Below are 25,694 nucleotides of genomic sequence, written 5' to 3' on the forward strand. Positions count from 1 at the left end.
GCACTTTCCTCATCTCTATTACAGAATTTAACTTGTTCATTCATCAACAGATATTTATTGCCTACTAAGTGCAAGAATCTTTGCTAAAAACTGGGAATATTGCAGTGAACAAAACGAAAATTAAGTTTACAGCTTACATATAATGTGCTAATTATCCGTCTTTTACGTTAGACTGAGTTCATGTAGGACTTTATGTAATATCTTTATATCTTCAGTACCAGAAGTGCCTGGAAATAATTTTCATGATATAAATTTTCTTTAAAGATATAGCAAAAGTCTGAGGAACAGTTTTCAGAACTAAAATGAAGTAAACTCTCTCTTTCTCTCTTATGCGCGTTATGTAAACATATATATAAAATACAATTTTGGGGTTTTTGCCTAGGAAGTAGAAAAATGCTAAAATTTCTATTTTATTTACAAGCAGATTAAAATGTCCGAGAAAGAGAAGTAGACAGGGATTTCTATTGATTTTGCTCAAATGCTCACCTAGACAATGTCAATATTTGTATTTTACCCCCTGTTATAATAGAATGGTAATTGGTTCTCTAGTTAAGCAGCTTTTTAGGATTAATTTTGAAGCAAGAGATTCAGATTAATTAAGGGAGAATTTCACTGCAGCATTTAGGAATTACTTTAACCATCAAATTTGGTGTGGCAAGAAACTGAGTTGCTTAAGGAGGCCAGACATAACATTCTAAAGGTAGTAGGGTCTCGATTGGGTTGCTTAGGCATTGAAAGGCTGTTTTAACTTGTCTTGAAGTCTGTCTTTCTTTGATGCCTTCTCTGCGGTAAGAACACTGTGATACAGATGGAATGACGGGAAGTGGTTTTCCTTTCTTTCAGTTGGTGAGTTTGTAAGCGATGCCCTTCTCGTTCCTGACAAGTGCAAATTCTTACACCAGGAGAGGATGGATGTTTGCGAAACTCATCTTCACTGGCACACCGTCGCCAAAGAGGTACCAGCCCATAAATTCTTTCTTATTGCAAAGTGAAGATTTCCTGGGGACATACCTAATAGCATTTTAGAGGGTATTTTGAGGCAACAGCTATGTTAATAAGTTATTTAAGAAAAAAACCCAATGCTACTATCTGTAAACCAGATTTTAGTTTTTAGAGTGATTTTAGGTTCACAGCAACATCGAATGGAAAGTAAGAGTTCCCGTGTACCCCCTGTCCCCACACATGCACAGCCTCCCCATCCGTGAATATTTTTAAAAAGTCAAAAATAGGGCCAGTTGAACTAGATTCATTATGTGCCTGTGTCGTGTTTCGCAACTTAAAAATAAAAGTGGTCTGTGCCATGCCTTATAACTTAAAAATATAATCTTTAATAGTCACAACTTTAAAGTTTACCCTTCAGACTATTTTTATTCACCTGTTTTTTCTTTTGTCATATATAATTTTTTAATAATTTAACCTTTTCCCCTGTTATCTATTAGTGAATACGGTGGTAGAACAGTGAGGTAGCTTGTTTGTACCAGCCTGAAAGCTCCAGTTAGAATTCAGTTTCTAAGTTATCCTGTCCAATTTTATATACGTAAGGCCACGCATACTATCTTGAGTTTTCCACAGGGTGAGTCTGACCGAGCACTTGGTTGACCTCTGCTTTTGGCTAAGCCAATAAAAGATACAAGATACTTAGCATGAAAAGGCCACTGTGTAGTGTGACCACCTTCATAGCTAGCTGTGTCCCTTTGATAGTTTTTCTAATAATTTCATATAGTTTATTTGTGGTAAGATCAGTCTACTAGAATTAGGCACCTTTGTCAAGCTCCCTAGGGCTTCACTTGGGTCAATTTTGATCCCCTGTCCCTCCCCGGCACATGTGTGGAGACATTTTTGGTTATCACAACTTGAGGAAGTGGTGTTACTGGCATCTGATAGTGTCCAGAGGCCAAAGGTTCTGCTAAACATCCTACAGCCAACAGGATAACCACCCTCCACCCCCAAGAATTATCCAGTCCAAAACATCAGTAGCGCTGGGGTTGAGAAATCTGATCTAGCTTAGCTTAACCATTGTATCCTAGCTTTATAGCTGTTAGGCAGAAAATACCACTGAAGATTTAGCATTATTTGTTGCCGCTTACAAAATAATACATTTGGATTCACTGTAGAATAAAATTTTCATTATATAAAAATGTGTTTTGGAGGTTTAAGAGCTTGCTGAGTTTAAGAAAACCAAATAAGTTGAAGTCCAGCTACCTATTTGATAACCTCATTTTTTATTCCTTCTGTGTTTTCATAAGAAAAATCCTTTGTCTCTAAGAAACAAAAATGACTCCCGTAAGGTCAAAATACAGTCTCTAATATTTTCATTGTTTACCTTTGTGTATTGAATTATTAATCCTTCATTTATCACTAGTGGCTGCTCTCAGAGCTTTATGCTAATCTAGATTTGTGCAAATTTAGCAAATCCCAAAAAACAAAAAAACATTCAAAGAGAAATCTCTAATGACTGTAAGTTCTGATGCATAGTGGCTGCAGGGGATAATTTCTTCTCTTCCCAGGATTGTTTTAGAGTAACAAAGTGAACCAAGAGAGTCAGAATTTCTAGGATAAGGCAGGTCCATGTGAGAGAAACTTCCATCTGTAAGGGAGGTAGGAGTGAGCTGGGGATCTACCTGGATACACGAATTAAGCTAGAAAGCATTAATTCTCTGGTATCTGTTCGCCAGTGGAACCTTCTACATCTTATTTCTCAATTAGTTTTCATTCCAGTTGTTCGTATAAACCTCTATTATATAACATCATGGTCTTATTAAATAAATAATAATCTTAAGAAAAAAAAAGAGTACCAAAGCGTAACCCATGCTAAAAAAAAATCCTGTTGTGAATTCACTCAAAAAGCAAATGATCTTTTCCTTTGTGAAATTGGTTCCTAATATATTGGGTCTGCCTGTTGATTATTTTATGTGGAGTTTTCTTACAATGAAACACATCTACTCTACCACTCCCTGTTTTCTCCCCACACTTTGTAGACGTGCAGTGAGAAGAGCACCAACTTGCATGACTACGGCATGTTGCTGCCCTGCGGAATCGATAAGTTCCGAGGGGTAGAGTTTGTGTGTTGCCCACTGGCTGAGGAAAGTGACAATGTGGATTCTGCTGATGCGGAGGAGGATGACTCGGATGTCTGGTGGGGCGGAGCAGACACAGACTATGCAGACGGGAGGTAAGGTGGCCTTTGTGTTCAGCCTCAGAGATGCTGAAACATCGTGCACAGAGTATTTGTATCCTGTAAATGAATCTTTCTGTTTATCACTAAAAAGGTCTCTGCCCACTCCCATTAAAGTCTGCTGTTATGCAAAAAATCTTAACTATCACTTTTTATGGCATCCTGTTGAATTAATAATAATGTCAATCACCCATCACAGAGTTAGTTTTAACTGTTTAATATTAAACTTGGGATCAAAATCCCACTGGTAGCTATCATAGGTTACTGGTGGTTCTAACAGGGAGTTGAAATAATAATGGCATTCTGTTTTGGTCATTAATTTTTAAATATTTTTTAAATGCTATCTGGGATTGCCCGTCATTAGTTCAAGGTGAATTTTTGTTAAGAAAGGTTTGGTTTGAGATTTTGGGGGTTTTGTGTGTGGATGTGTAAGGTTTTTTTTTTGCGGGGGGGGTTTTTTTTTTGTCTTTTATCATCTTTTCCTTCATTGTGGAAGTCAAAGGCATTAATAAATGCTTGATGCTTGTTAATTTTTTTTAACTACCTTTGATTTCATGATTGTAAAGAAATCTGTTTTCACCTCTTTTTCTTATGGAGCTTAGTCCCATTACTTCTTACCTGATTCTCATTCTTTTTTTTTGAGACAGAGTCTCGCTCTGTCGCCCAGGCTGGAGTGCAGTGGCGCCATCTCAGCTCACTGCAAGCTCCGCCTCCCGGGTTCACGCCATTCTCCTGCCTCAGCCTCCCGAGTAGCTGGGACTACAGGCGCCCACCATCTCGCCTGGCTAATTTTTGTATTTTTAGTGGAGACGGGGTTTCACCGTGTTAGCCAGGATGGTCTTGATCTCCTGACCTCGTGATCCGCCTGCCTCGGCCTCCCAAAGTGCTGGGATTACAGGCGTAAGCCATTGTGCCCAGCCCTCATTCTTAATTGAAGGCGAACATTTATATTCAAATCATAAAATTATAAAATGAGAATCTTTGGGTTGGAAATGCCATCTGGTTCAGGCATTGATTTCATGCTGTCTCATCCCCTGAGGTGGGATGATTGTATCACCTCTCTTTTTCCTTCAGTATTCTCTCAGATGTTCCCTAGAGCTACAGATTTCCAAACAGGACTTTCAATAGGACTTGTAAGTTTATAATCACCAAACTACAGGATGCTTGTTTTTTTTCTTTTAATTTCCCGTGTAATGTGCTACTAGGGCCCCCACAGAGTTTATTATCTATATCAGCTAGAACACTGGGACCACAGTCATAAACTGAAGGACCCAGGCAAACTGGGTCATATGGTTACCCCACCTATTACAGTCTTCAGTGATGATGTCACTGTCCAGGTTGATATTCAGTTGACATGCTCGCCAGCTCCTTCCTAGTTACCTTCATTTGTGTTCCATTTCAGTACCTGAACACAGTCATGCTTTAGACTCTCAGATTGCTCAGAAATATTGTACCCATAAGGTTTCTAGTTTTGATATTCCCCTCTGACCATGATCTTCCCTCATAATCACCTCCCCAGTTCAGGCTTTTAGTCCATTATCCTCTTTTTCCCTGCCTGCGTTTCTAATCAGGATGGAATCAATGGATAACCATTCTTACCTATTCCATTGAACATCCTTGACTTGGCTGATACCCTTCACATTTTCTAAACATATTTTTGTCAATTCTCCATAGCTAGAAAAAATTAATTTTTTTCTTTAGTTGCTTCTGGGATTTCTAAAGTATCAAGTCATGTAACCTTACCACTTAATTCCATTTCTTATTCATGCTGTAACATCAGCTGGGATCTTAATGTTACTAGATGCCCCTAATTATCTCTGTCTTGATGACCTATCGTCTTCCCCATAGCAGTTGATCCAGGCCAACTTCATTCTCCTTGGTTCCCAGCGTAACTCTCTCTCATGCTCTACATATGACCCCTCCACAGTCATCCATTGTGAATTTCTGCAACATGGTGCCTGACATTTGGTAGGTGCCCAGTACATGTTTGTTGAATAAACCAATGAATTTTCTCCTGTCCCTCAGCATCCCTTGTACCTTCTTCTATTCCCTTTGTTTCCTGTCTTCCCTCTTACGATTATGTTCTGCTGGACTCTCAATCATCTCTTCCTTTCTTGCATTTTCGGTCTCCCTCTCCCCCACACCTCCAGGCTTCATCCACTGTCCTCCCAGGTAATTATTTCCCATGCATTACTATCTTTCTACTATGTGTTTTTAATCCTGTTGGCAGTTGGTAGGAAATATTTGATGGTTTATTCTACCCGGAGAAAAGTCCAGATTCCCTTGCACGGCATCCAGAAGTCTCTTACGTGGCTTCAGCCTGCATTTACTTTTTTTTTTTTTTTGTGACGGAGTCTCGCTCAGTCGCCCAGGCTGGAGTGCAGTGGCCGGATCTCAGCTCACTGCAAGCTCCGCCTCCCGGGTTCCCGCCATTCTCCTGCCTCAGCCTCCCCAGTGGCTGGGACTACAGGCGCCCGTCACCTCGCCTGGCTATTTTTTGTATTTTTTAGTAGAGACAGGGTTTCAGCGGGTTAGCCAGGATGGTCTCGATCTCCTGACCTTGTGATCCGCCCGTCTCGGCTTCCCAAAGTGCTGGGATTACAGGCTTGAGCCACCGCGCCCGGCCCAGCCTGCATTTTCAACCTTGTACATGCATGCATGTCACTCTGTCTCCTGGCGCCCTAAAACCGTTGACCTTTTCTTTCTCTAGGCTTTCGTTCCCACCATTCCGCCCCATCTGAAATATTTTTCCTTTTTTGTCAGTGGGGTTAATGTATGATAAAGATATTTGTCAACTCTAAAGTGCCACATCTTATGACCCATCAAAATCCTATATATTTGTAAATGTTCACCTGAAAAGATGCGTTCTTTACAAGTGCCTTGCTCTGCTATGCAACCCTTGCTTTACCTTTTCTTATAAGACCATAGCATATCTTCCAATGAATTGTAGTCCTATCTCTTTTTGTCTGTTAGAATCCAAACTATAGTTTATGTGTCTGGTATGTCTTGCACATAGGTCCTCAATAAATATTAGACAAAGTGAATTGTATATTTAAAATTTTTTTTCATAGCTTTTGGTAAGGACTTTGTGGTCCAAAGTTGGATGGTATAGCAAACTTGTCCAACTCATGGCCCAGGATGATTTTGAATGCAGACCAACACAAATTCATAAACTTTCTTAAAACATGAAATTTTTTTGCCTTTTTTTTCTATAGCCCCTGTTATAGAGGTTCCCATCTTTTAGAAAGAACTGTCCAATACAAATGTAATGTGAGCCACTTTCTTTTTCGTTTTCTTTTTTCTTTTCTTTTTTTTTTTTTTTTTTTTTGAGATGGAGTCTCACTCTGTCACCCAGGCTGGAGTGCAGCGGCGTGATCTCAGCTCACTGCAACCTCTACCTCCCGGGTTCGTGTGATTCTCCTGCCTCAGCCTCCTAAGTAGCTGGGATTAAAGGTGTGCGCCAGCGTGCCCGGCTAATTTTTTTTTTTTTTTTTTTTTTTTGTAATTTTTGTAGAGATGGGGTTTCACCATGTTGGCCAGGCTGATCTCAAACTCCTGACCTCCTCATCCATCCATCTTAGCCTCCCAAAGTGCTGGGATTACAGGCTTGAGCCACCACGCCCGGCCTTACTTTTTCATATTCTGATAGACAATTTAAAAATAGTAAAAAGAAACAGGTGAATTTAGTTTTGGCAACATTTTATTTAATCCAATATATCTGAAATACCATGTGACCAATATGAAAAATTTAATAAGATAGTTTACGTTCTTTTTTTTTGTTTCTTTCTTTCATAAGAAGTCTTAACACTTCTTTTAACATTTAACAGCGGCCGGGCGCGGTGGCTGACGCCTGTAATCCCAACACTTTGGGAGGCCGAGGCAGGTGGATCACGAGGTCAGGAGATCGAGACCCTCCTGGCTAACACGGTGAAACCCCGTCTCTATTAAAAATACAAAAAATTAGCCAGGCGTGGTGGCGGGCGCCTGTAGTCCCAGCTACTCGGGAGGCTGAGGCAGGAGAATGGCATGAACTCGGGAGGCAGAGCTTGCAGTGAGCCGAGATGGCGCCACTGCACTCCAGCCTGGGCGACAGAGCAAGACTCCGTCTCAAAAAACAAACAAACAAACAAACAAAAAATTTAACAGCACATCTCAATTCCAACTAGCCACATAACTGTGTTTGATAGTTACATGTGGCTAGTGACTACTATATTTGGACAGTGTAGTTCCTGGATGACTTGAAATTTCTTATCACTCTTTATTTTTCCATTAAGACAAATGGTATGTATAACCTAGTGATGTTTTCTAAGGTTGAGCCACTGAATTTTTATTATTATTTTTAACTATTCTTGTTTTTAAAATTTTTAAAAATTGGTTTGGATTCAATATAATTAGAATATGAGGTCACTTGCAACGTTTTATTTTTTTAACTTCTTTTCCTGTAGCCCTGCAGGCAGACAGGCCTTCTTCCTCATGTGGGCAAAGCCAGAAAGGTATTGCATCACTGATCCACACACAAGCTGGGCTCCTGCCAACTGGCAACCTAGGAACCAGCCCTCCTTTTGACACTTGAAATGTAAAATCAGAATAGAAGTTTAACATACATGACTTGAAACATCTTCAGGGGATGCTACATGACAATTGTTGAAGAAGGAGAAACACGCTACCATTTTCCTGGAAATGGTATTTGATTCACAGTATTTTGTTGTTTGGTAGTTAATGAGACTTCTTTTTATAGAAGGTGAGTGTTTTTCTATTGCTGGTGAGGCATTTAGAGAAACATTCCTAGTGGGATGAGCTCTGTTTTATGACCTCATTGAAAAAGAGGTATGAAAAAGAGGTAAATCTTTAACATAGGCAAAACAAGTAGTGTTTCAGAAATTTATGTGTAAATTACCAAGTATATATTTCTCCAGTGTTGTAATGGTCATGTTCTCAGATCACCTCAGAATACCTATTTCTGCAGTTTGTAATGTATAAATAATCCAGACTGTTACTAATATTATGTAGCATAATGTTAATAAGAATAATTATGTCCATAATGTTAATAATATGCAGACTCCAGCTGCCATGGGTAAGAATATTTTCCATGGGAAAATTCACTTGGAAAGCTAACTTGTAAGACTAGCCAGGTAGGCAGCCTAGCCCTGGAGGCAGAGCTGCTCCTCACCCGAAACTGCAGAATCTGATGGAACCCAGTGTTCCATGGGGGTTGCTGAATTCATAAAGCAAATGAAATGTTAGAAGACCCTCTAATTGTTGTAGAGTCACACTTTTCCTCTTGCAGAGGAGGTACTCACTTTTTTTTTTTTTTTTTTTTTAGGAAACAGAATCTTTTAATTATTGATGTATTTTTTTAGGTTTAGGTTTGCACACAATAGTGAGAGTATGCTGAGCGGTAACCTGATGTATCTTTCTGGATAATTAGATGATTTTTTTTTCCTATTTCCTTTAAACTTTTTTTTTTTAAAGAGCTGCTTAAGATCTGGAGGAGTGATTTCCTTTTGACTGCATCTTATCTTCTTTGAAACTGTGTAACTCAGAAGAGTTTTCTTTTTTTTCTTTTTCTTTTTTTAAGATGAAGTTTTTGCTCTTATTGCCCAGGCTGGAGTACAGTGGTGCCATCTTGGCTCACTGCAACCTCTGCCTCCTGGGTTCAAGCGATTCTCCTGACTCGGCTTCCCAAGTAATTGGGATTTCAGGTGCTCACCACCATGCCCAGCTAATTTTTGTATTTTTAGTAGAGACAGGGTTTCACCATGTTGGCCAGGTTAGTTAATGTTACTCTCTGGTTTTGGGGGCAGTGATATGTTTTGGCTTTTTTCCCACCCTTGAATCATGGGGGCAAGTCTTTCCCATGCTGTTCCTGTGAAGTGAATAAGTCTCACGAGATCTGATGGTTTTAAAAAGAGGAGTTCACCTGCACAAGTTCTCTCTCTTTGCCTGCTGCCGTCCACGTAAGACATGACTTGCTCCCCCTTGCCTTTCACCATGATTGTGAGGCTTCCCCAGCCATGTGGAATTGTAAGTCCAGTTAAACCTCTTTCTTTTGTAAATTGCCCAGTCTTGGGTATGCCTTTATCAGCAACGTACAAATGAACTAATACAGCTCGGGGTGGCTTGTGTGGGTGCGTATGGCCGTGTATGCAGGTGTGCATTGGAATATACAATTCTGTATTGAACCCAGTTTAAACTTCATCAGTTCTGGTGATTGCTGCAGTGTCACATATGGCAAGACATCACCTTGCCCCCTCACTACACCAGAAAACCAGGCCAGCACCATTGACTGTCTGGATACGGTGGGCCCTTTATATTATTATTATTTTATATTTTTAGATTATTTGGCAAACAATTTACAGAACTAAGAATAAAGGAATAGTGAGAAATAACTATTAGCAATTTTAGTAAGAGTTAACATAGTACATATTTTAATTTTACAAAGAATTTAAATATAGTGAACCCACATTTTTATTCTGTATTTTCCCAGTTTTGAAGGTATGGATTTCTGAAATGAGCATTATCCTTTGGAATGCAGCTAGCTGCTAATCACCTGCCATGCACGAACCTGAAATGTATCCGTCTTACAAATCCTGCTTCTATATTTCAAATACATCTCTATTAGGTTCATCATATTTCTTGGTCTTTTTTTAATAGTTGCCATTTCATTTAATTATTGTAAAAATTTGAGATATTTAAAACATTGACAGCTCATAATTTTATTGAAGAGAGAATATAGCCATCTTCCCTCAGGAATAAAATGTGTTCAAGTTTGGATTTGTAAACAGCTATTGAAATGATCAAGCCAGTCTTTTTTCCCCCCCTTTTTTCTACATTATCTCTTCTAATCACCTTAGAGAGATTCCTGCCTTGGGCATATGTCTACTTCCTAATGGTATCAAATAAATGTGTTGCACAGACATAAAATTTGTTGCATAAGCATCGTAAAAAAGGAAGGAATACTGTCACATCATTTTAGCAATGATGGTTAATGTTTTTGTCACATAATATTGAGTGATGATATCCTTCCTGTTGAATGACTAAGTGGATAAGAATACCATATTTTCATTTTATTCTTAGAAATACATTGCTCAGCCAGGCGCGGTAGCTCACGCCTGTAATCCCAGCACTTTGGGAGGCCGAGACGGGCAGATCACCTGAGGTCGGGACTTCGAGACCAGCCTGACCAACATGGAGAAAGCCTGTCTCTACTAAAAATACAAAATTAGCTAGGCATGGTGGCACATGCCTGTAATCCCAGCTACTCGGGAGGCTGAGGCAGGAGAATCCCTTGAACCTGGGAGGCAGAGGTTGCAGTGAGCCAAGATTGCACCATCGCACTCCAGCCTGGGCAATAAGAGCGAAGCTCCACCTCAAAAAAAAAAAAAAAAAAAAAAAAAAGAAAGAAATACATTACTCACTTGTCAATTCTTGAGCTTGAGAAAATTCGTCTAGGATATCATGTGAAGGCTCATAGCCTAAGGTTTTACTTACGTGATCAATTTCATTCTTCTTCTGGTTTATCTAATTGGCAAAATGTCTCCTTCTGTCAGTTTTTCCTGTTTGCCAATATGTGGAAAATGATTTTTGACTATATTCAGTGGGTCTCTAGACTTCTTTTTATTATGCTTTTTAAAGAGATGGGACCTCACTCTGTTGCCCAGACTTGAGTGCAGTGGCTGTTCACTGGTGTGATTATGGTGCATTACAGCTGCAAACTCCTGGGCTCAGGTGACCCTCATGCCTCAGCGTCCCAAGTACCTGGGACTATTCAGACTTTTTTTAAAACCATCTTGAAAGATGATGCAATACTTTGGGAACACAGCAATAAAAATGTGGTAATTTCCCTATTGCATCACCTTTCTAGGCAATTCTGTCATTCTTTCATACTCATATTACTTGGTCTTCTTTAGCACAGTTTTTAAATAGTTGATGGCTAATGATGAAATAATTCTTGGGATGATAAATATTTTGTAACATAGGAACAAAATGTAGGAAAAAGATCGAGATTCATAATATATCTCAGACTCATGGTTAAATACAAGCTAGAATGAGTTTTATTCAATTAAAATTTTCTTTGTCTCTATGAATGGATAAAAGTAAGAAATATCAAGCCCCACAAGTAGTTAGAAGTGCTCAGAAACTCAAAAGGTAAAATTGTTTCCAAAGGACCCTGATGGTATTCTAAAGGTTAACAGACTATCCTACTTACCAAGAGTTTACATTTATTCTGAGGCCTGTACAACCTGATATAGGAAAATACTTGACATAATTTTCTATAAGTTAGGTAGTTAGGTGCTCAACAAGTATTTGAGTTGAATCACATTGGCATTCACAAACACATACACCTACATAGTCATTTTAACTTCAGGTTGATATATGTCACCAAAACTAACTGGTCTTTAAAAAAGAAAAACTCGGCCAGACGTGGTGGCTCATGCCTGTAATCCCAGTACTTTGGGAGGCCGAGGCTGGCAGATCTCTTGATGTCAGGAGTTCAAGACCAGCCTGGCCAACATGGAGAAACCCCCACTCTACTAAAAATACAAAATAGCCAGACATGGTGGCGTGCGCCTGTAATCTCAGCTACTGGGGAGACTGCCAGAGAATCGCTTGAACCCAGGAGGTGGAGGTTGCAATGAGCTGAGATTGCACCACTGCACTCCAGCCTGGGCGACAGAGCAAGACTCTGTCTCAAAAAAAAAAAATGAAAAGAAGAACTAAGGACTATCATTCTAGACGTGCAGTAATTAAGTAAAATTGCATTAGGAGTCTAATATAATGTGATAGGTCCCATGTTTCATTACTTCCATGGGCAGAAGAGGGATGGCTACTTTATAAATAAAGGAAAATTGTAACAATAAGAAAGAAAAGATGAAGTATGAAATATTTCCAACTCAAAAATAAACTGTATCTGAGCATACAGAGATACAAAATGTCACCTTTTTCCTCCTGTATAATGAAGGGCACTAAACCTCTTGAGCCTTTGATATGTTTCAGATACTATATTAAAGTGATTTTTTTTTAAGAGACAAGTTCTTGCTCTGTCACACATGCTGGAGTGCAGTATGTGTGGTCAGTGAACCTTGAACTCCTGGACTCAAGTGATCCTCCTGCCTCAGTCTCCCAAATGGCTAAGACTATAAGCATGTGCCACCTTGCCTGCTGAATTTATTTTTATTTATTTTTTATTTTTTGTAGAGACAGGAGTCTTGCTATGTTGCCCAGGCTGTTTGCAAACTCCTGGCCTCAAATGATCCTCCTGCCTGGGCCTCCCAAAGTGTTGGAATTACAGCCATGAGCCACCACGCCAGACCAAGGGGTGAAATCTTGATAACAATCATCAATGCAGTCATCATAAAAGACTTGCTCAGGCTCAATTTGTAGGTGGCACAGTGCTACATCTAGTCAAAAGCCAATTCAATTATGGTCATTGTGCTCTGAGAACTTTTCTCAGAAAATAATAACCAGATGGTGTTATAGATGGTGCATTTCACGAATACATGATTTGTAGTTAGTGAAAACTTGTCATTCAATCATGTAATAAATTATGCACATACTGTCTTCCACTTAGCTAGTGATGTTGAAACATTCATAGCCTTACCTGATGAGCTCAGGCTGTCATGAGAATTTATGTCTATTCATAGGTCAGTACTTTGTCTTTAAAATTAGATGAGAGAGAAAGAGAGGCTCTATTTGACTATATATCTTTTTATTTGTATCTCCGGAGTTAAAAATTTTTGAATATACAATCTTTCAGCTGCCTTTCTGCATTGCATTTTAAGAAATGATATTAAATGCTCAAGGAAAAAAAAACCTAACAACTTTAGAGGACCGTGAAGTGAATCATACAAAAGATAAATTAAAGCTTTATATCTTTGCCAGTGGATGAGTCAAGTAAGAGTGGATTTAATGAAATGGCTCATGGCTTTGAGGAGCAGCTGTCATAATGCTGGGTTGGCAGCTTCCAGGACTGTGTGAGGCTTTCCGACTGTTATGTTGAAATAGGAGAACTCATTTGAGAACGACGAATAGGAGAATAGCAGAAGCTTGCATTTTCTCTTGAGGGAACTGGCTGCCAGTGTTGAGGTCTTACTAGAAATGCTCGATTCCTGTATTGGATAAACTTGGACTACATGTATGTCAAGAAGAAAAGCAAAACATTTTTATAGCCTTAAGCAGATTACAGATGTGTGGCCAAAGCAGTGGGGTTTGTTTTTGTTTCCAAGCAGGTAATGACTGGAAGAGGAGATGCCTCTGCAGTGCAGGGCTTGAGTTGCTGCCATATGAGCTACATCTGGCAATGAGACTGTGCTTACTGAGACCTAATGGCATAGGCTGCCCTTGTAACAGGATATTGCTGAATGAGAAATACTGTATGATTCATTTGTAAGAGTTATTTGGAGGGTTGGATTATTCAGTGCTAAGGATTCTAAGCTACTGATGCATAGACTCTTTTCTTCCCCCCCAGTATCTTTTAATTAAACTGTGCAAATTCCCTGGCTTACAAAATAGTAGGAAAAGAGGAAGAAAATACAGATTCTTAGAATTTTAACTGGTTTCTGGCAGTAATACCCCGAAACATTAACTTCTTGTTGAAAACAACATCTGGATATTTGTATCTTCAGTGTAAAACCCCTAATTTAGATAGAACTTTCCATTGTGACATGGAAAAGTAACCCTTTAATTAGTTAATTTTACTGTGGCCTCAAAATCTACATATTAGCATATCAAGCCAAAAACTGTTGGCTTTACTTGGAAGCCATGTGGTTTAAACTAGTACCAATAACTTACCACAAGGAACTCAGCAAAATTATAAGTCCATGTTTGTTTTGGAAGGAAGGCAATTATTAAGAAAATAATTTAGAGATGTTCAAAACTATTTCCTTTGAGTAGAGGTAGAAAAATCTGTCCCAAGTGGGAGCTAACTAGGTTCCTTTTTTGCCTTCCTTGTTTACAAAGTAACACTTTTAGTTTACAAAGTAACATTTGCAGTATCCCCAGTGTTTAAATGTAAAACTGTAGGTGGTGGACTAATGCCACTTAGCCGGAGCCATGATCGCATGAATTTTTAATATATATTTTTGTATGGAGTGAGATACTGGGAGAACAGTCTTCATTAGCTTAAACTCTAGAATGTACTACTTGTTTGTTTGTTTGTTTGTTTGTTTATTTATTTTGAGACAGAGTCTCGCTCTGTCACCCGGGCTGGAGTGCAATGGTGTGATCTCAGCTCACTGCAGACTCCCCTCCCAGGTTCAAGCGATTCTCCTGCATTAGCCTCCCAAGCAGCTGGGATTACAGGTGCCAACCAGCATGCCCGGCTAATTTTTATATTTTTAGTAGAGATGAGGTTTCACCATGTTGGTCAGGCTGGTCTCGAACTCCTGACCTCAAGTGATCCACTGGCCTTGACCTCCCAAAGTGCTAGGATTACAGGCATGAGCCACCACGCCCAGCCAAGAATGTACAATATTTTTAAAGAAATGCGATTTATTACTATAAAATACAAGTTGAGCATCCCTAATCCAAAGTCTGAAATGCCCTAAAATCCAAAATGTTTTGAGCACTGACATGACAACAAACACAGAAAATTATGTGACCTTATGTGTTCAACGTATACAGACTTCCTTTCTGTAACAAAAATTATTAAAATGATGTATAAAATTGCCTTCAGGCTGTGTGTATAAGGTATTTGTGAAACATGAATGAATCTTTTGTTTAGACTTGGGTCCTGTCTCCAGCATGTCTCATGTATATGAAAATATCCCAAAATTTGAAAAAAAGTCTGAAACCTGAAACACTTCTGGTCCGAGGCATTTTGGATAAGGGTTACTCAATCTATAAATATAGTAGCTCAAATTGATTTTGTAAAGCATTCAAGTTATTATTTATAGTATTTTAATTTGTATTATTTTAATATAGCAATTTGTTTTATGTATTTATATAAATACATTTTTTGCAATTGAGCAAATTTAAAAAATTAAGTGATTCCTTCAGATCTACGTTTTATTTTCTATTCGTTATCAATGTAATAAGTAAAGGACACACAGATCATCTGATTGTGTTATCAGACATTTGAAGGTGCAACGATGGATGTTCACTGTTGTACTTTGTTTTGTCATGTAAATTGTTTTAAAGAGAAGTGGATGTTGAGCATATAGCAGGCCTCATGTGCTTGTGGATTGGTGCATTGTTTTAGGAATGTGTAATTCTGGAAAAGATATGCCAAGGGTATTCAAAAGTATAGTTGGGTATTAGAAAATTATTTGAAAATAATCTTTATAGCATAGCACCATTTTATTTAGATCAACAGTAATTCAAGCAGTATACATAATCTCCATAGCCTATAACCGAAGTTTTCTTTTGCATTTGAGATCACTGTTTGCTGTTGGTCGAATTTGGTCTTCCAAGATTTTCTGCTTAGCGTCCTAATTGCCAGCCTATGTGAAGAGCTGTTACTTATGGTCAAACCAGGCAGTAAGGGTTTGCTTCTATCTTTTTATCAATTCTTTCAATGCTAGTAGTCATGAGATGAATGTAGTTGGATACTAAAATGTTAATACGTGTTAGCTAACAAACTGGAAAATAGATGAATGACATCATGAAGGAAAGGGCAGTATTGCACTTACAGTGATTTCTTGATGATAGAACTAACCTGCCTAAAAAGACATTGGGTGGAAACAGAAACCAGGTGTAATAGATGCATCCAAGTAGTCAAGGAAAGAAAAGACCTGTAAGTTAATAAGATGATCTTTGCTTCAAAAATATCTTCAGAGGTTTAAAATGTGCTTTACCCTCATATATATAATATTTTTGAGCCTACTTCTTTACCTCATACATGGGGAAAATTGCAATAATCTGTATCATGGTATTTGCTTCCAAAACGACTAATCGATGTGAATGCCTATCAAGCTGGTAAAGTTTACAGTGGACTTGTTTATAATGCATAGATTGGAATTGTTGGGGGAGCAGGCCAGCGGCATGGGGTGTTTTTTGTTTTGTTTTGTTTGTTTAAGTCTGTCGCCCAGACTGGAGTGCAGTGGCACAATCTCAGCTCACTGCAACCTCCGTCTCCTGGGTTCAAGCAATTCTCCTACCTCAGCCTCCCAAATAGCTGGGATTACAGGTGCCTGCCACCACGCGCAGCTAGTTTTTACATTTTTGGTAGAGACAGGATATCACCGTGTTGGCCAGACTGGTCTCGAACTCCCAACCTCAGGTGATCTGCCTGCCTCCCAAAGTGCTGGGATTATAGGCATGAGACACCACGCCTGACCAGGGTGATTTTTTTTCTTAGCCAAATCACTTCTTTACCCGTCATCTCATACTGTTGAATACAGAGACTCTCCTTGGGGCTCAATGACGAATCTCCCACCTCCTTTGATAATCATGGCTATTATAACATGTTCCCTTTTTAATTATTTATTTTAAAATTATTGTAGGGCTCGTAATCATATTCAATAATAATACATAATGGCTTCTTAAGCACTTTCTAGCTTAGATGAGGTTGAGAACATTATTAAAATTAGTTTTGGTAGTAATCAAGTAATGATCATTCTTATTTTATGAATTTAAATATGTAGGAGGTTTTTTTTTTATTTTAGGGAAGCAAAAAGGACTAGAAAGTATGATTTCTCATGATTAGGAAACTGCTATAAAAATGAAGGTAGAATTGATTTGGGCTCTTTTGGAAATAGAAATTTAAATAGGTATTCAAATAGCAAAGTCGTTTTACTTGAAAACTTCTATACTTTTTAGGACCTTCAATTTTATATTTAAATTATATTTTCAAAATGGTTTTAGAAGAAATATTGTATCTTAAACTCTACTAATAAGTAAGGGAAGACATATCAAAGGTTTGATCTTTTATCTCCCAGAATGTTCTATTCATTTGTTTCCCATTGTATATTATTTGAATGTTAATGGTTAGCCTCAAGTGGTTTGCAAGATAATTGTATAGCTACTATTATTGGAAAACTGGAGCCAAGGGTTCATACATATATTAGAAGTGGTAATGAAGCACTTTGGTTTTGTTTACAAGGTAGTCACAGGATAGCAATATTGCATTTAATGTAATAAAATGATGGTGGAACTAACTGCAGTGGAACAGGATGCTGAGACCACAGTTACAGCATCTCTAAGTGCCTCCTCTAGTTATGGTCCGACCTCAGATATAACTCATTGGTGTTGAAACATGCCTAGCAACATTTAAGCATAGACCGTTCATTAAAAGGTAGCTTTTTAGAAATTTTTATTTTTAAAAATCGACATGTAATAATTGTACACATTTACAGGGTACACAGTGATCAGATCAGACTAATTAGCATATTCATCTCAGCATGTATCATTTCTTTGTGTGGGGAACATTCAGTATCCTGCTTCTAGCTGTTTGAGATTATGTCATATATTACTGTTAACTGTAGTCATACTACAGTGCCGCAGAGCACTAGAACTTACTCCTCTTATCTAGCTGTAATTTGGTATCCTTTAACAAATCTTTCTCTATCCTCGGTTACCCGCTACCCTTCCCAGCCTCCATCATCCTCTGTTCTACTTTTTACTTCTATGAAATCAACATTTTCTAGCTTCTGCATATGAGAGCATGTGGTGTTTAACTTTCTGTTTTTGGCTTATTTCACTTAACATATGTCCTCCAGTTCCATCCATGTTGCTTCAAATGACAGGATTTTATTCTTTTGTATGGCTTAATCGTATTTCATTAAATGTGCGCGCCATACACACACACCACACACACACACACACACACACACACACACCACATTTTCTTCATCCGTTAGTCTCTTAGGACACCTAGGTTATTCCATACCTTGGCTATTGTGAATAGTGCTGCAGTAAATATGGGAGTGCAGATACCTCTTTTAATATACTGATTTCCCTTCCTTTAGATAAATGCCCAGTAGTGGGATTGCTGGATCATATGGTAGCTCTATTTTTAGTTTTTTGAGGAACCTCCATACTGTCCTCAAATGGTTGTTCTAGAACAGAGCTTTTCTACCTTCCTTCCATTCGGGAATCTTCTTACTCAACATGCTTGTTAGGAACTTGGCTATGTATGTCACATCTCTCTGTCGCAAATACTGTGTCTAGGACATCTGCAGTCTTTGGCTATGACCATGACTCCTAAAGTGCATGATGCTTTTGCTGTCATCAGTATTAGTTGACAGGCAAGTAAGATAGTACTTCTCCTCATAACCCCTTTACCTGCCCAGCAGAATACCAGTACAGACAGACCCAGATATCTCTGGACTCAAGAATCCAGACATTTATAGGACAGGACTTTTTCTATAAATCACCTTAAGATTAGTAAGTTCTTAGAATTGATTACCTTTGCCATTTCTCAGAAGCCCTTTGTCTAATGTAACTTGTGTGTCGCTGTCATTTGAAGCCTGTCTTTCCTACACATTCTTTACGCAGGCTTTAGGAGATCCCCCCCACCCCACCTTTGTTGTTTTGACTATCCTGTCTTGGCTGTTGTATTGTTTTGAAATTTCATCCATTGAATTCCTGACCCTGGTTATCTCTTTTCAATTATTATAGTAGTTTTCTTTTGGGCTCGCTCTTCCTGATTGCTATAATCCATGCCCTTAACTTTAAATACCAGTTGTAAGTAGCCTAGGCCAAGGTTTATTTCTCTAGCCCAGACTCTACCTAGTTATTTCATAGGCATATGAATCCTAATATGTCCAAGTGAGGGTTCTTAATTCCCCTGCTACCCACTCCTCAGTGTGATTCTCAAAGCTATTCTATCTCAGTAATGGTCCTACGCCCCCTCTTAGAGATTATTGCTAAGAACCTAGAACTCATCATTGTCGCTTCTGCACATCCTGTCAGTTCTGAATTTATCCATCTCTCTCCGCCTTTTCCAGTACAGTCCTAGTGTAAACTCCCATTGTTTCTTGCTGGAGTTATCTCAGTATCCTGCTAATCTCTGCTGTCGTTATCTCTCCCCAACACACTTGCCGCTTTCTTCTCCCACACTAAGCCATTCTCTGTGCAGCAGCCAGGATGTAGAGTGTTTATTTACATAAAGCAGATCCTGGAACCCCCCAATTTAAGTTGCATTCGTGGCTTTCCAATACGCTTAAAAACCAGGTGCACAGAGAGAAAACAACGAAGCCTTATTTGGCTATGCTGAGGATAATGATAACGGGTAACAACACACATGTAGTTTGTGTCAGGCCCTCGTTTGACCTCCCACATTCCTTATAGGTATTAGGGCATTTGACCCAGCTCCTCCCTACTTCTCCAGTATCGTCCCCTGCCTCTCTTTCCCCCGACTCTCCCCTGCTCAGTGTCACACAAGCCCATGCGCCCAGCTTTCCAACCCCAAGACTGACAGATCTCATTGTCTATAATGGATCTTCCAAGGTCCCACCTTCAGCCTCAGTTTTGTTGCCATCTTCCCAGAATGAATTCCCTTGATCATTCTGTTTTCTGGAGACAAGGTCCTGCTCTGTCACCTAGGCTGGAGTGCAGTGGCATGATCATGGCTCACTGTAGCCTCGACTTCCCTGGCTCTAGAGATCCTCCTGAGTAGCTGCGACTACAGGCCACACCTGGCTAATTTTTGTTTTCTTAATTTTCAGTATAGACGAGGTCTCACTTTGTTTTGTTGCCCAGGCTTGTCTCAAACTCCGGAGCTCAAGCAGTCCTCCCACCTCAGTCTCCCAAAGTGTTGGAATTATAAGCATGAGCCACCATGCCTGGCCCTGAACATTCTTTTCTGAAGAAAAGACCCCTTCTTCATTATTCTCAATCTTAGCAGCCTATTTACTTCCATTCTGAAACGAATCACATTTTGGTGTTTTATTGGTTCATTGTCATTCTCTCCCCCCATAGAATGTAAGCTCTCTGAGAACAGGGAGCTTATCTTTTTCCCTCTTGGAACCTCGGATCCAGCAGAATGCCAGACACTTAGCAGCCACTAGCATTTGTTGAGTGAATAGCTTTTCATACACAGTTTTAAACCTTGTTCCTGATTAGGCTCTCTAATCGATAATAGATTTATCAAATCTAATCAATAGTAGATTTCTTTTATTGATTAGAGAGACTAATCAGGAACAATGTTTTAAAATTCTCACATAGATCTCTGAATTGGAAAGCAGTCTCGAATTATGCTTGTGGGGAGAGAGGGGAAGGAAGGAGGAGGAATGGTATAATTAGACTTTGGAAGGCTAGATTTTGTTTCTGCTTAAATAATAGTATCACAATAGGACATATTATCCATGCAGAAAGTGAGTGGGCATCTGGTCTATTATCTGTGGTCTTTCAGGAATGGCAGCTCTTTAGTTTAAAAAACAACAAAGAAGTGCAGCGCTATTTATTTAATGGAAATAGAAAAGCAGTGCCTGTGTATTAGTGGCTCACATTTTTTGTTCTTTTTTGTTCTTTGTTTTCAGCTGTCTACTGTATGCCTCTCCAGCAGGGTCTTACAGAATCTCAAATCTACCATGATCAAAGCCGAACCCATTAGCTCCATTTCTTAATTCCTGCTGTATCCTCTGTTACCATTAGTAACTATTCTCCAACTCAAAGCATCAGATTCCTCCTCTTACTCACTCCCCCTTCATCCCCAGAGTTACCAGTTCTGTGCTGTTATTTTATCCAGATTCTCAGTAGGCTTCACAAGCATCTCCTTCACATCCCACCTGTCACTCCTCCACCTGTCTGTCCTCCATGCTTCTGCCAGCTCATGCTTGTTGTAATACAACTAACCTTGCCACTCTTCTGCTTTAAGCTTTTCTACTAGGCTCTGCATCACTAGTAGATAATGGTCCAGACTCCTCAGCTCATGAAACAAAGCCCTTCATAAAAGAGCAGAGCTGCAGCTACAGTCAGCTCCCTTCCCACAGTCCACCCCCTCCTCCACCACACTGAGAATTGGCAATTCCTGCAGCACTTATATTAGTCCATTTTCACACTGCTATAAAGAAATAACCAAGACTGGGTAGTTTATAAAGGAAAGAGGTTTAATTGACTCACAGTTCTGCATGGCTAAGGAGGCCTCAGGAAACTTACAATCATGGTAGAAGGGGAAGCAAACACATCCTTCTTCACAAGGCGGCAGGAGAGAGAAGAGTGAGGAGCAGGGTGGGAAGAGCCCCTTATAAAACCATCGGATCTCCTGAGAAGTCCCTCACTGTCACGAGAACAGCATGGGGAAACCACTCCCATGATCCAGTTATGTCCCACCAGGTCTCTCTCTAGACACGTGGGGATTATGAGGATTACAATTCAAGATGAGATTTGAGTAGGGACACAGCTAAGCCATATCTCTCTTCATCTGTTACAGGTACAATTCCCTATTTCTGCAATGTCTTTTTTGCTGCCTTTGTAGATTTCTATTCGTCATTTCCCAGTTTACCTGTTAGCTCTTCAACAGATTATTCTTCACTCTGTCCCTCCCAAACTCCACCAATGAACATTCTTTGTTCATCCCATTATTGTCAATATGCACATCACTGAAAACACTGTTTTATGCTTGTTTACATCCCATCTCTGCAGGGCTCTGAGCCTGTGGTCAGCAATTGGGAACTTACTACGCATAGCGCCCAGTAACGGATAGCTTTTTTCCTAAAATAATAAACCCCAAGAAAAACATTACATTTCAAAAACAAATAATATTTTTATTTATACCATTTTCAAAACCTAATAGCAATAAAAAGAAAAAATTATGTCATAAATATACATTTAAGCTGTAGTTAAAAACAGCAAATAGGCACAGTATTTAGCTCTTATCACGTGCTGTTCTGAGTGTGTTATTTACATCATTGGCTGTTCACAGCATCCTCTGAGGTGGTTAATGTTTCCATCCCATGTTAAAGATGAGGAAACCAAGTCACAGCAGGCTAAGTGACTTGTTCATAGTCACATCAGCGCTTGCAGGTGGCAGCACTGAGAATGAAACCCACATGGCTGAGCTCTGGAAAGTCACCATTAATCACCACACTAGACCTTCTCTCTAGGATCTACATAACTAGAACATTCAATTAACTGGAGTACATTTAAGTGTAGTCTTTCCTTGAGAAAAGAAAAGAATTCACAAATTTCATAGCCTCATCATCCCTTGTACATTTGTGGCATTGTACTAGGAGTGTCTATTTGATATTTGACCCTACACATTTCTCCGACGCCAACCAACCACAGATACTTTAAAAAAAGATACTTAATACTTACCAAGGCAAGAAAGTGGGCTTGTTGGAAGAGGAAAAATGTTAGCTCACTAATGGAAAATTCAGCTAAAAGTCTTACCTCTTCAGAACATGCTTTTCCTAAAGTTCTGGCTAGCCCAAGAAGCTCCATCACCTTTACCTTTATAATTCAATTTAAAGTACTTTTCTACTTACTTCAAGTCCTCAGAGCCCAGAGGCAAGGAAGGCCTTAGGCTGTAGACCCTGTAGCCTGAGCCATATGGCTTCGTCTCCTGGACAGATACCTGGCATATTCTGCCATTGAGGGTCAGCGGTGCAGATGTGTCTGTTTTCTCGAAGGAATGGGGCTCCACTTACAAGTCTGGGGCAGGACAAGGTATTGCTGCATTTTGGGGAGTGTGCTAGAAGAAGGAGCAGAGTTTGTTGTTTTTGCTTCCTGATATGGACTGGCTGTGTCTCCATTCAAATACCAACTTGAATTGTATCTCCCAGAATTTCCACATGTTGTGGGAGGGACCCAAGGGAAGGTCATTGAATCATGGCGGCTGATCTTTTCTGTGCTGTTCTCGTGATAATGAAAAAGTCTCACGAGATCTCATGGGATTATCAGGGGTTTCTGCTTTTGCTTCTTCCTCATTTTTCTCTTGCTGCCACCATATAAGAAATGCCTTTCACCTCCCGCCATGATTCTGAGGCCTCCCCAGCCATGTGGAACTGTGATTCCGATTACACCTTTTTCTCCCCAGTCTTGGGTATGTCTTCATCAGCAGCGTGAAAACGGACTGATATACTTTCTTAACAGAACCACTTATTTTTTCACAAAAAAGAGGGGGAGAAGCCCAGAAACATGCAGCTTCTCTCTTTTTTCTAAGGAATAGGTCTTCACAAAGTGCTCCCAAAAGAAAAGGACCAGGATTTTCTATTGCTTTGTGGCCTTCCTAGAGTGCTTTGTAGCCATTTTGGACACAGACCACCTATAGCTGTATATTAATTCTCATGTGTGTGGACACAGTAGAAGGGGATGCCAGGCACACAGTTCTTGCTGCCTTGGCACCTTTTCAGGGCATTGTCTCTTACTACCTTCTGTAGAAACTGCAACAGCCCAGCCAACTACCAGCCCCAGCCCACCCCCTAGCTTTGCTGCTTTCATTTTCTCCATAACACTTGTCACCTTGTCATGTTCTACTGTAACATTGTTGTTTTGGTTTTCTTACATCTCTCTCTCCCTGTAGAATGTAAATGCCAGGAAGGGAGGGAATTTTGTCTGCTTTATTCTCTGCACCATCCCCAGACTCCGGAGCAGGCCCTGGAACTCAAATATTTGTTAGACAGCCAAAGGTCATATACTTCTAACTCTCCACCCAAAATATATATGGATCACCCATCCTTAGTAGCAGCTAGACCTTTGGAAATGAGGAATTTGCTCGTTCACAGTTTTCTGGCCTAGCATCTGATTAACCAAACTTTTTCACATGTCAAGAATTTAAAATGACTCCAAAACTTTTTATGACCTTAGGTGCTTCTCCTTAATTCTAGTTGGTTCATAAAGCTGTCAGGACAGTAATCTGCTTTTGATAATATATGGCTTTTCTTGCCTCCAGGATAGCCTTTAAAAAAGCAATTTAGCCTTTTGCTATAATTATATTCCAAATTTAAGTCTTGCCAGAATATCGTTTTCCCCCTTTAAACATAGTTTTTATGATGCCGGGATATTTTAAAGAAAAGTTGAGACAGGAAGAATATTTAAGATGTCAGTATATGTCTCTAAAATCTAAGAACATTTTTCTACAAAGTCCAGATGATACCATCTCACCCACAAAATTAACATAATTTTTTAATACCATTGGATACCATGTCCATATTCAGATTCTCCCTGAGTTCCAGAAAGGTCCTTCACAGGTTTTGCATATCACATCTTATCCGGCACCAGAGCCAGCATCTTACATCCTTAATTCTTAGGATTCAGAATAGCACTTTTTTTTTTTTTGGAGACAGAGTCTCACTCTGTCTCCCAGGCTGGAGTGCAGTGGCACGATCTTGGCTCACTACAACCTCCGTCCCCGGGTTCATGTCATTCTCCTGCTTCAGCCTCCCAAGTAGCTGGGACTACAGGCCCCCGCTACCACGCCCGGCTAATTTTTTTTGTATTTTTAGTAGAGTATTTTTGTATTTTCACCATGTTGGCCAGGGTGGTCTCCATCTCCTGACCTTGTGATCCGCCTGCCTCAGCCTCCCAAAGTGCTGGGATTACAGGCGTGAGCCACCATGCCCTGCCCCAGAATAGCACTTTTTATATCCTGACACTGACTTGCTGAAGAAGCTGTACCAGTTTTCCTATAAACTGTCCACTCCTTGGATTCGTCTTAGATCATGTCCTAGGGGTATTGTTTAGATTGTTGCTCTGTTGGTAGGATATTCATCTTACCCTAAGCGTGTACTGAGATAGTGGAGTAAAGAGATTGTCTTTTAAAGGTTCTACCCAGGAACTGCTAGTTTACACAAAAGCTTGCCTTTAGTGCTTCTCAGATCTCTTTTCTTGTTTCAGTAATTTTTTTTTTAAGAAATTCACTAATTCACCAACATAAACGGGGCAGGGTTCACAGGAGCATGTGTTAAGAGAAGTTGGTTTGACTTTAAAGGGTCATTTTTACAATCTGTTTTTAGACTTTACAGGTCACATACATTCTCTGTCATGTATTGCTGTCATTTTTTGTTTTGACCCCCTTTCTTTTATTTTTATAATCCTTTAAAAAATGCAAAGCCCACTCTTAGCTCACCGGATGTCCAAGAACAAGTTGCGGACTGAAGTTTGCCAACACCTGCTCTGTGCCACTGCTGATTTGCCATTCTTGGAGCCCTTTTTTTGTTCTTGTCAGCCGATTCCCTTTCAGGTGCTCGGGTTTCCCTGCCTCCTGTCACCGGGCCTTTGCACATGCTCTGCCCTCCCTGCCTGGTGGAGAGCTGTCTTTAGCCTCTGGACTTCATTCACTTTGGACCTTCTTGGGGTCACTTTTCAGTCATGCCTCACCGGACACCTGGAATCTGGTTAGCACTCACTCTTTCTTTTGAGTCTCCTAGCTATATGTAATTGTTATCAGAGCAGTGATTTTACATGTATACAGGTGCTGAGGTCAGTGTCTGGCCTTTTGGCTACTTGCCTTGTGAGCTACCCTTGCTTTCCAGTGTATCCCTAGCTCCTGGCCCAGTGTCCAGCCTCCCAGCTTCCACTCGTGTTTTCCCTAGAGGCCACTCTGTGCGCAGCAGCCAGAGACATCATTGCAACTTACATCTCATTGAGGCATTCCAGTTGCTATGAGAAATATAACCTTACTGGGTAACACGATGCC

The 25,694-nt window shown here is 39.8% G+C and overlaps 2 protein-coding genes across 7 annotated transcripts in view; both read left to right on the forward strand.

The window, feature by feature from the left end:
• The window catches only part of ATP5PF (ATP synthase peripheral stalk subunit F6), a 985,871-nt gene that overhangs the window by 654,736 nt on the left and 305,441 nt on the right, over window positions 1-25,694 (forward strand). The window lies entirely within an intron of this gene.
• APP (amyloid beta precursor protein) overlaps window positions 1-25,694 on the forward strand; it is a 286,015-nt gene that overhangs the window by 118,458 nt on the left and 141,863 nt on the right. For all 6 annotated transcript variants that reach the window (XM_050784742.1, XM_050784743.1, XM_050784744.1 and 3 more), the window contains exons 4-5: window positions 844-956; window positions 2,979-3,172. In XM_050784742.1, the coding sequence (XP_050640699.1) occupies window positions 844-956; window positions 2,979-3,172 (307 nt within the window). The remainder of the gene's footprint in view (window positions 1-843; window positions 957-2,978; window positions 3,173-25,694) is intronic.

This window comes from Macaca thibetana, chromosome 3 (genome assembly GCF_024542745.1).
Source record: "Macaca thibetana thibetana isolate TM-01 chromosome 3, ASM2454274v1, whole genome shotgun sequence".
Lineage (NCBI taxonomy): Eukaryota > Metazoa > Chordata > Mammalia > Primates > Cercopithecidae > Macaca > Macaca thibetana.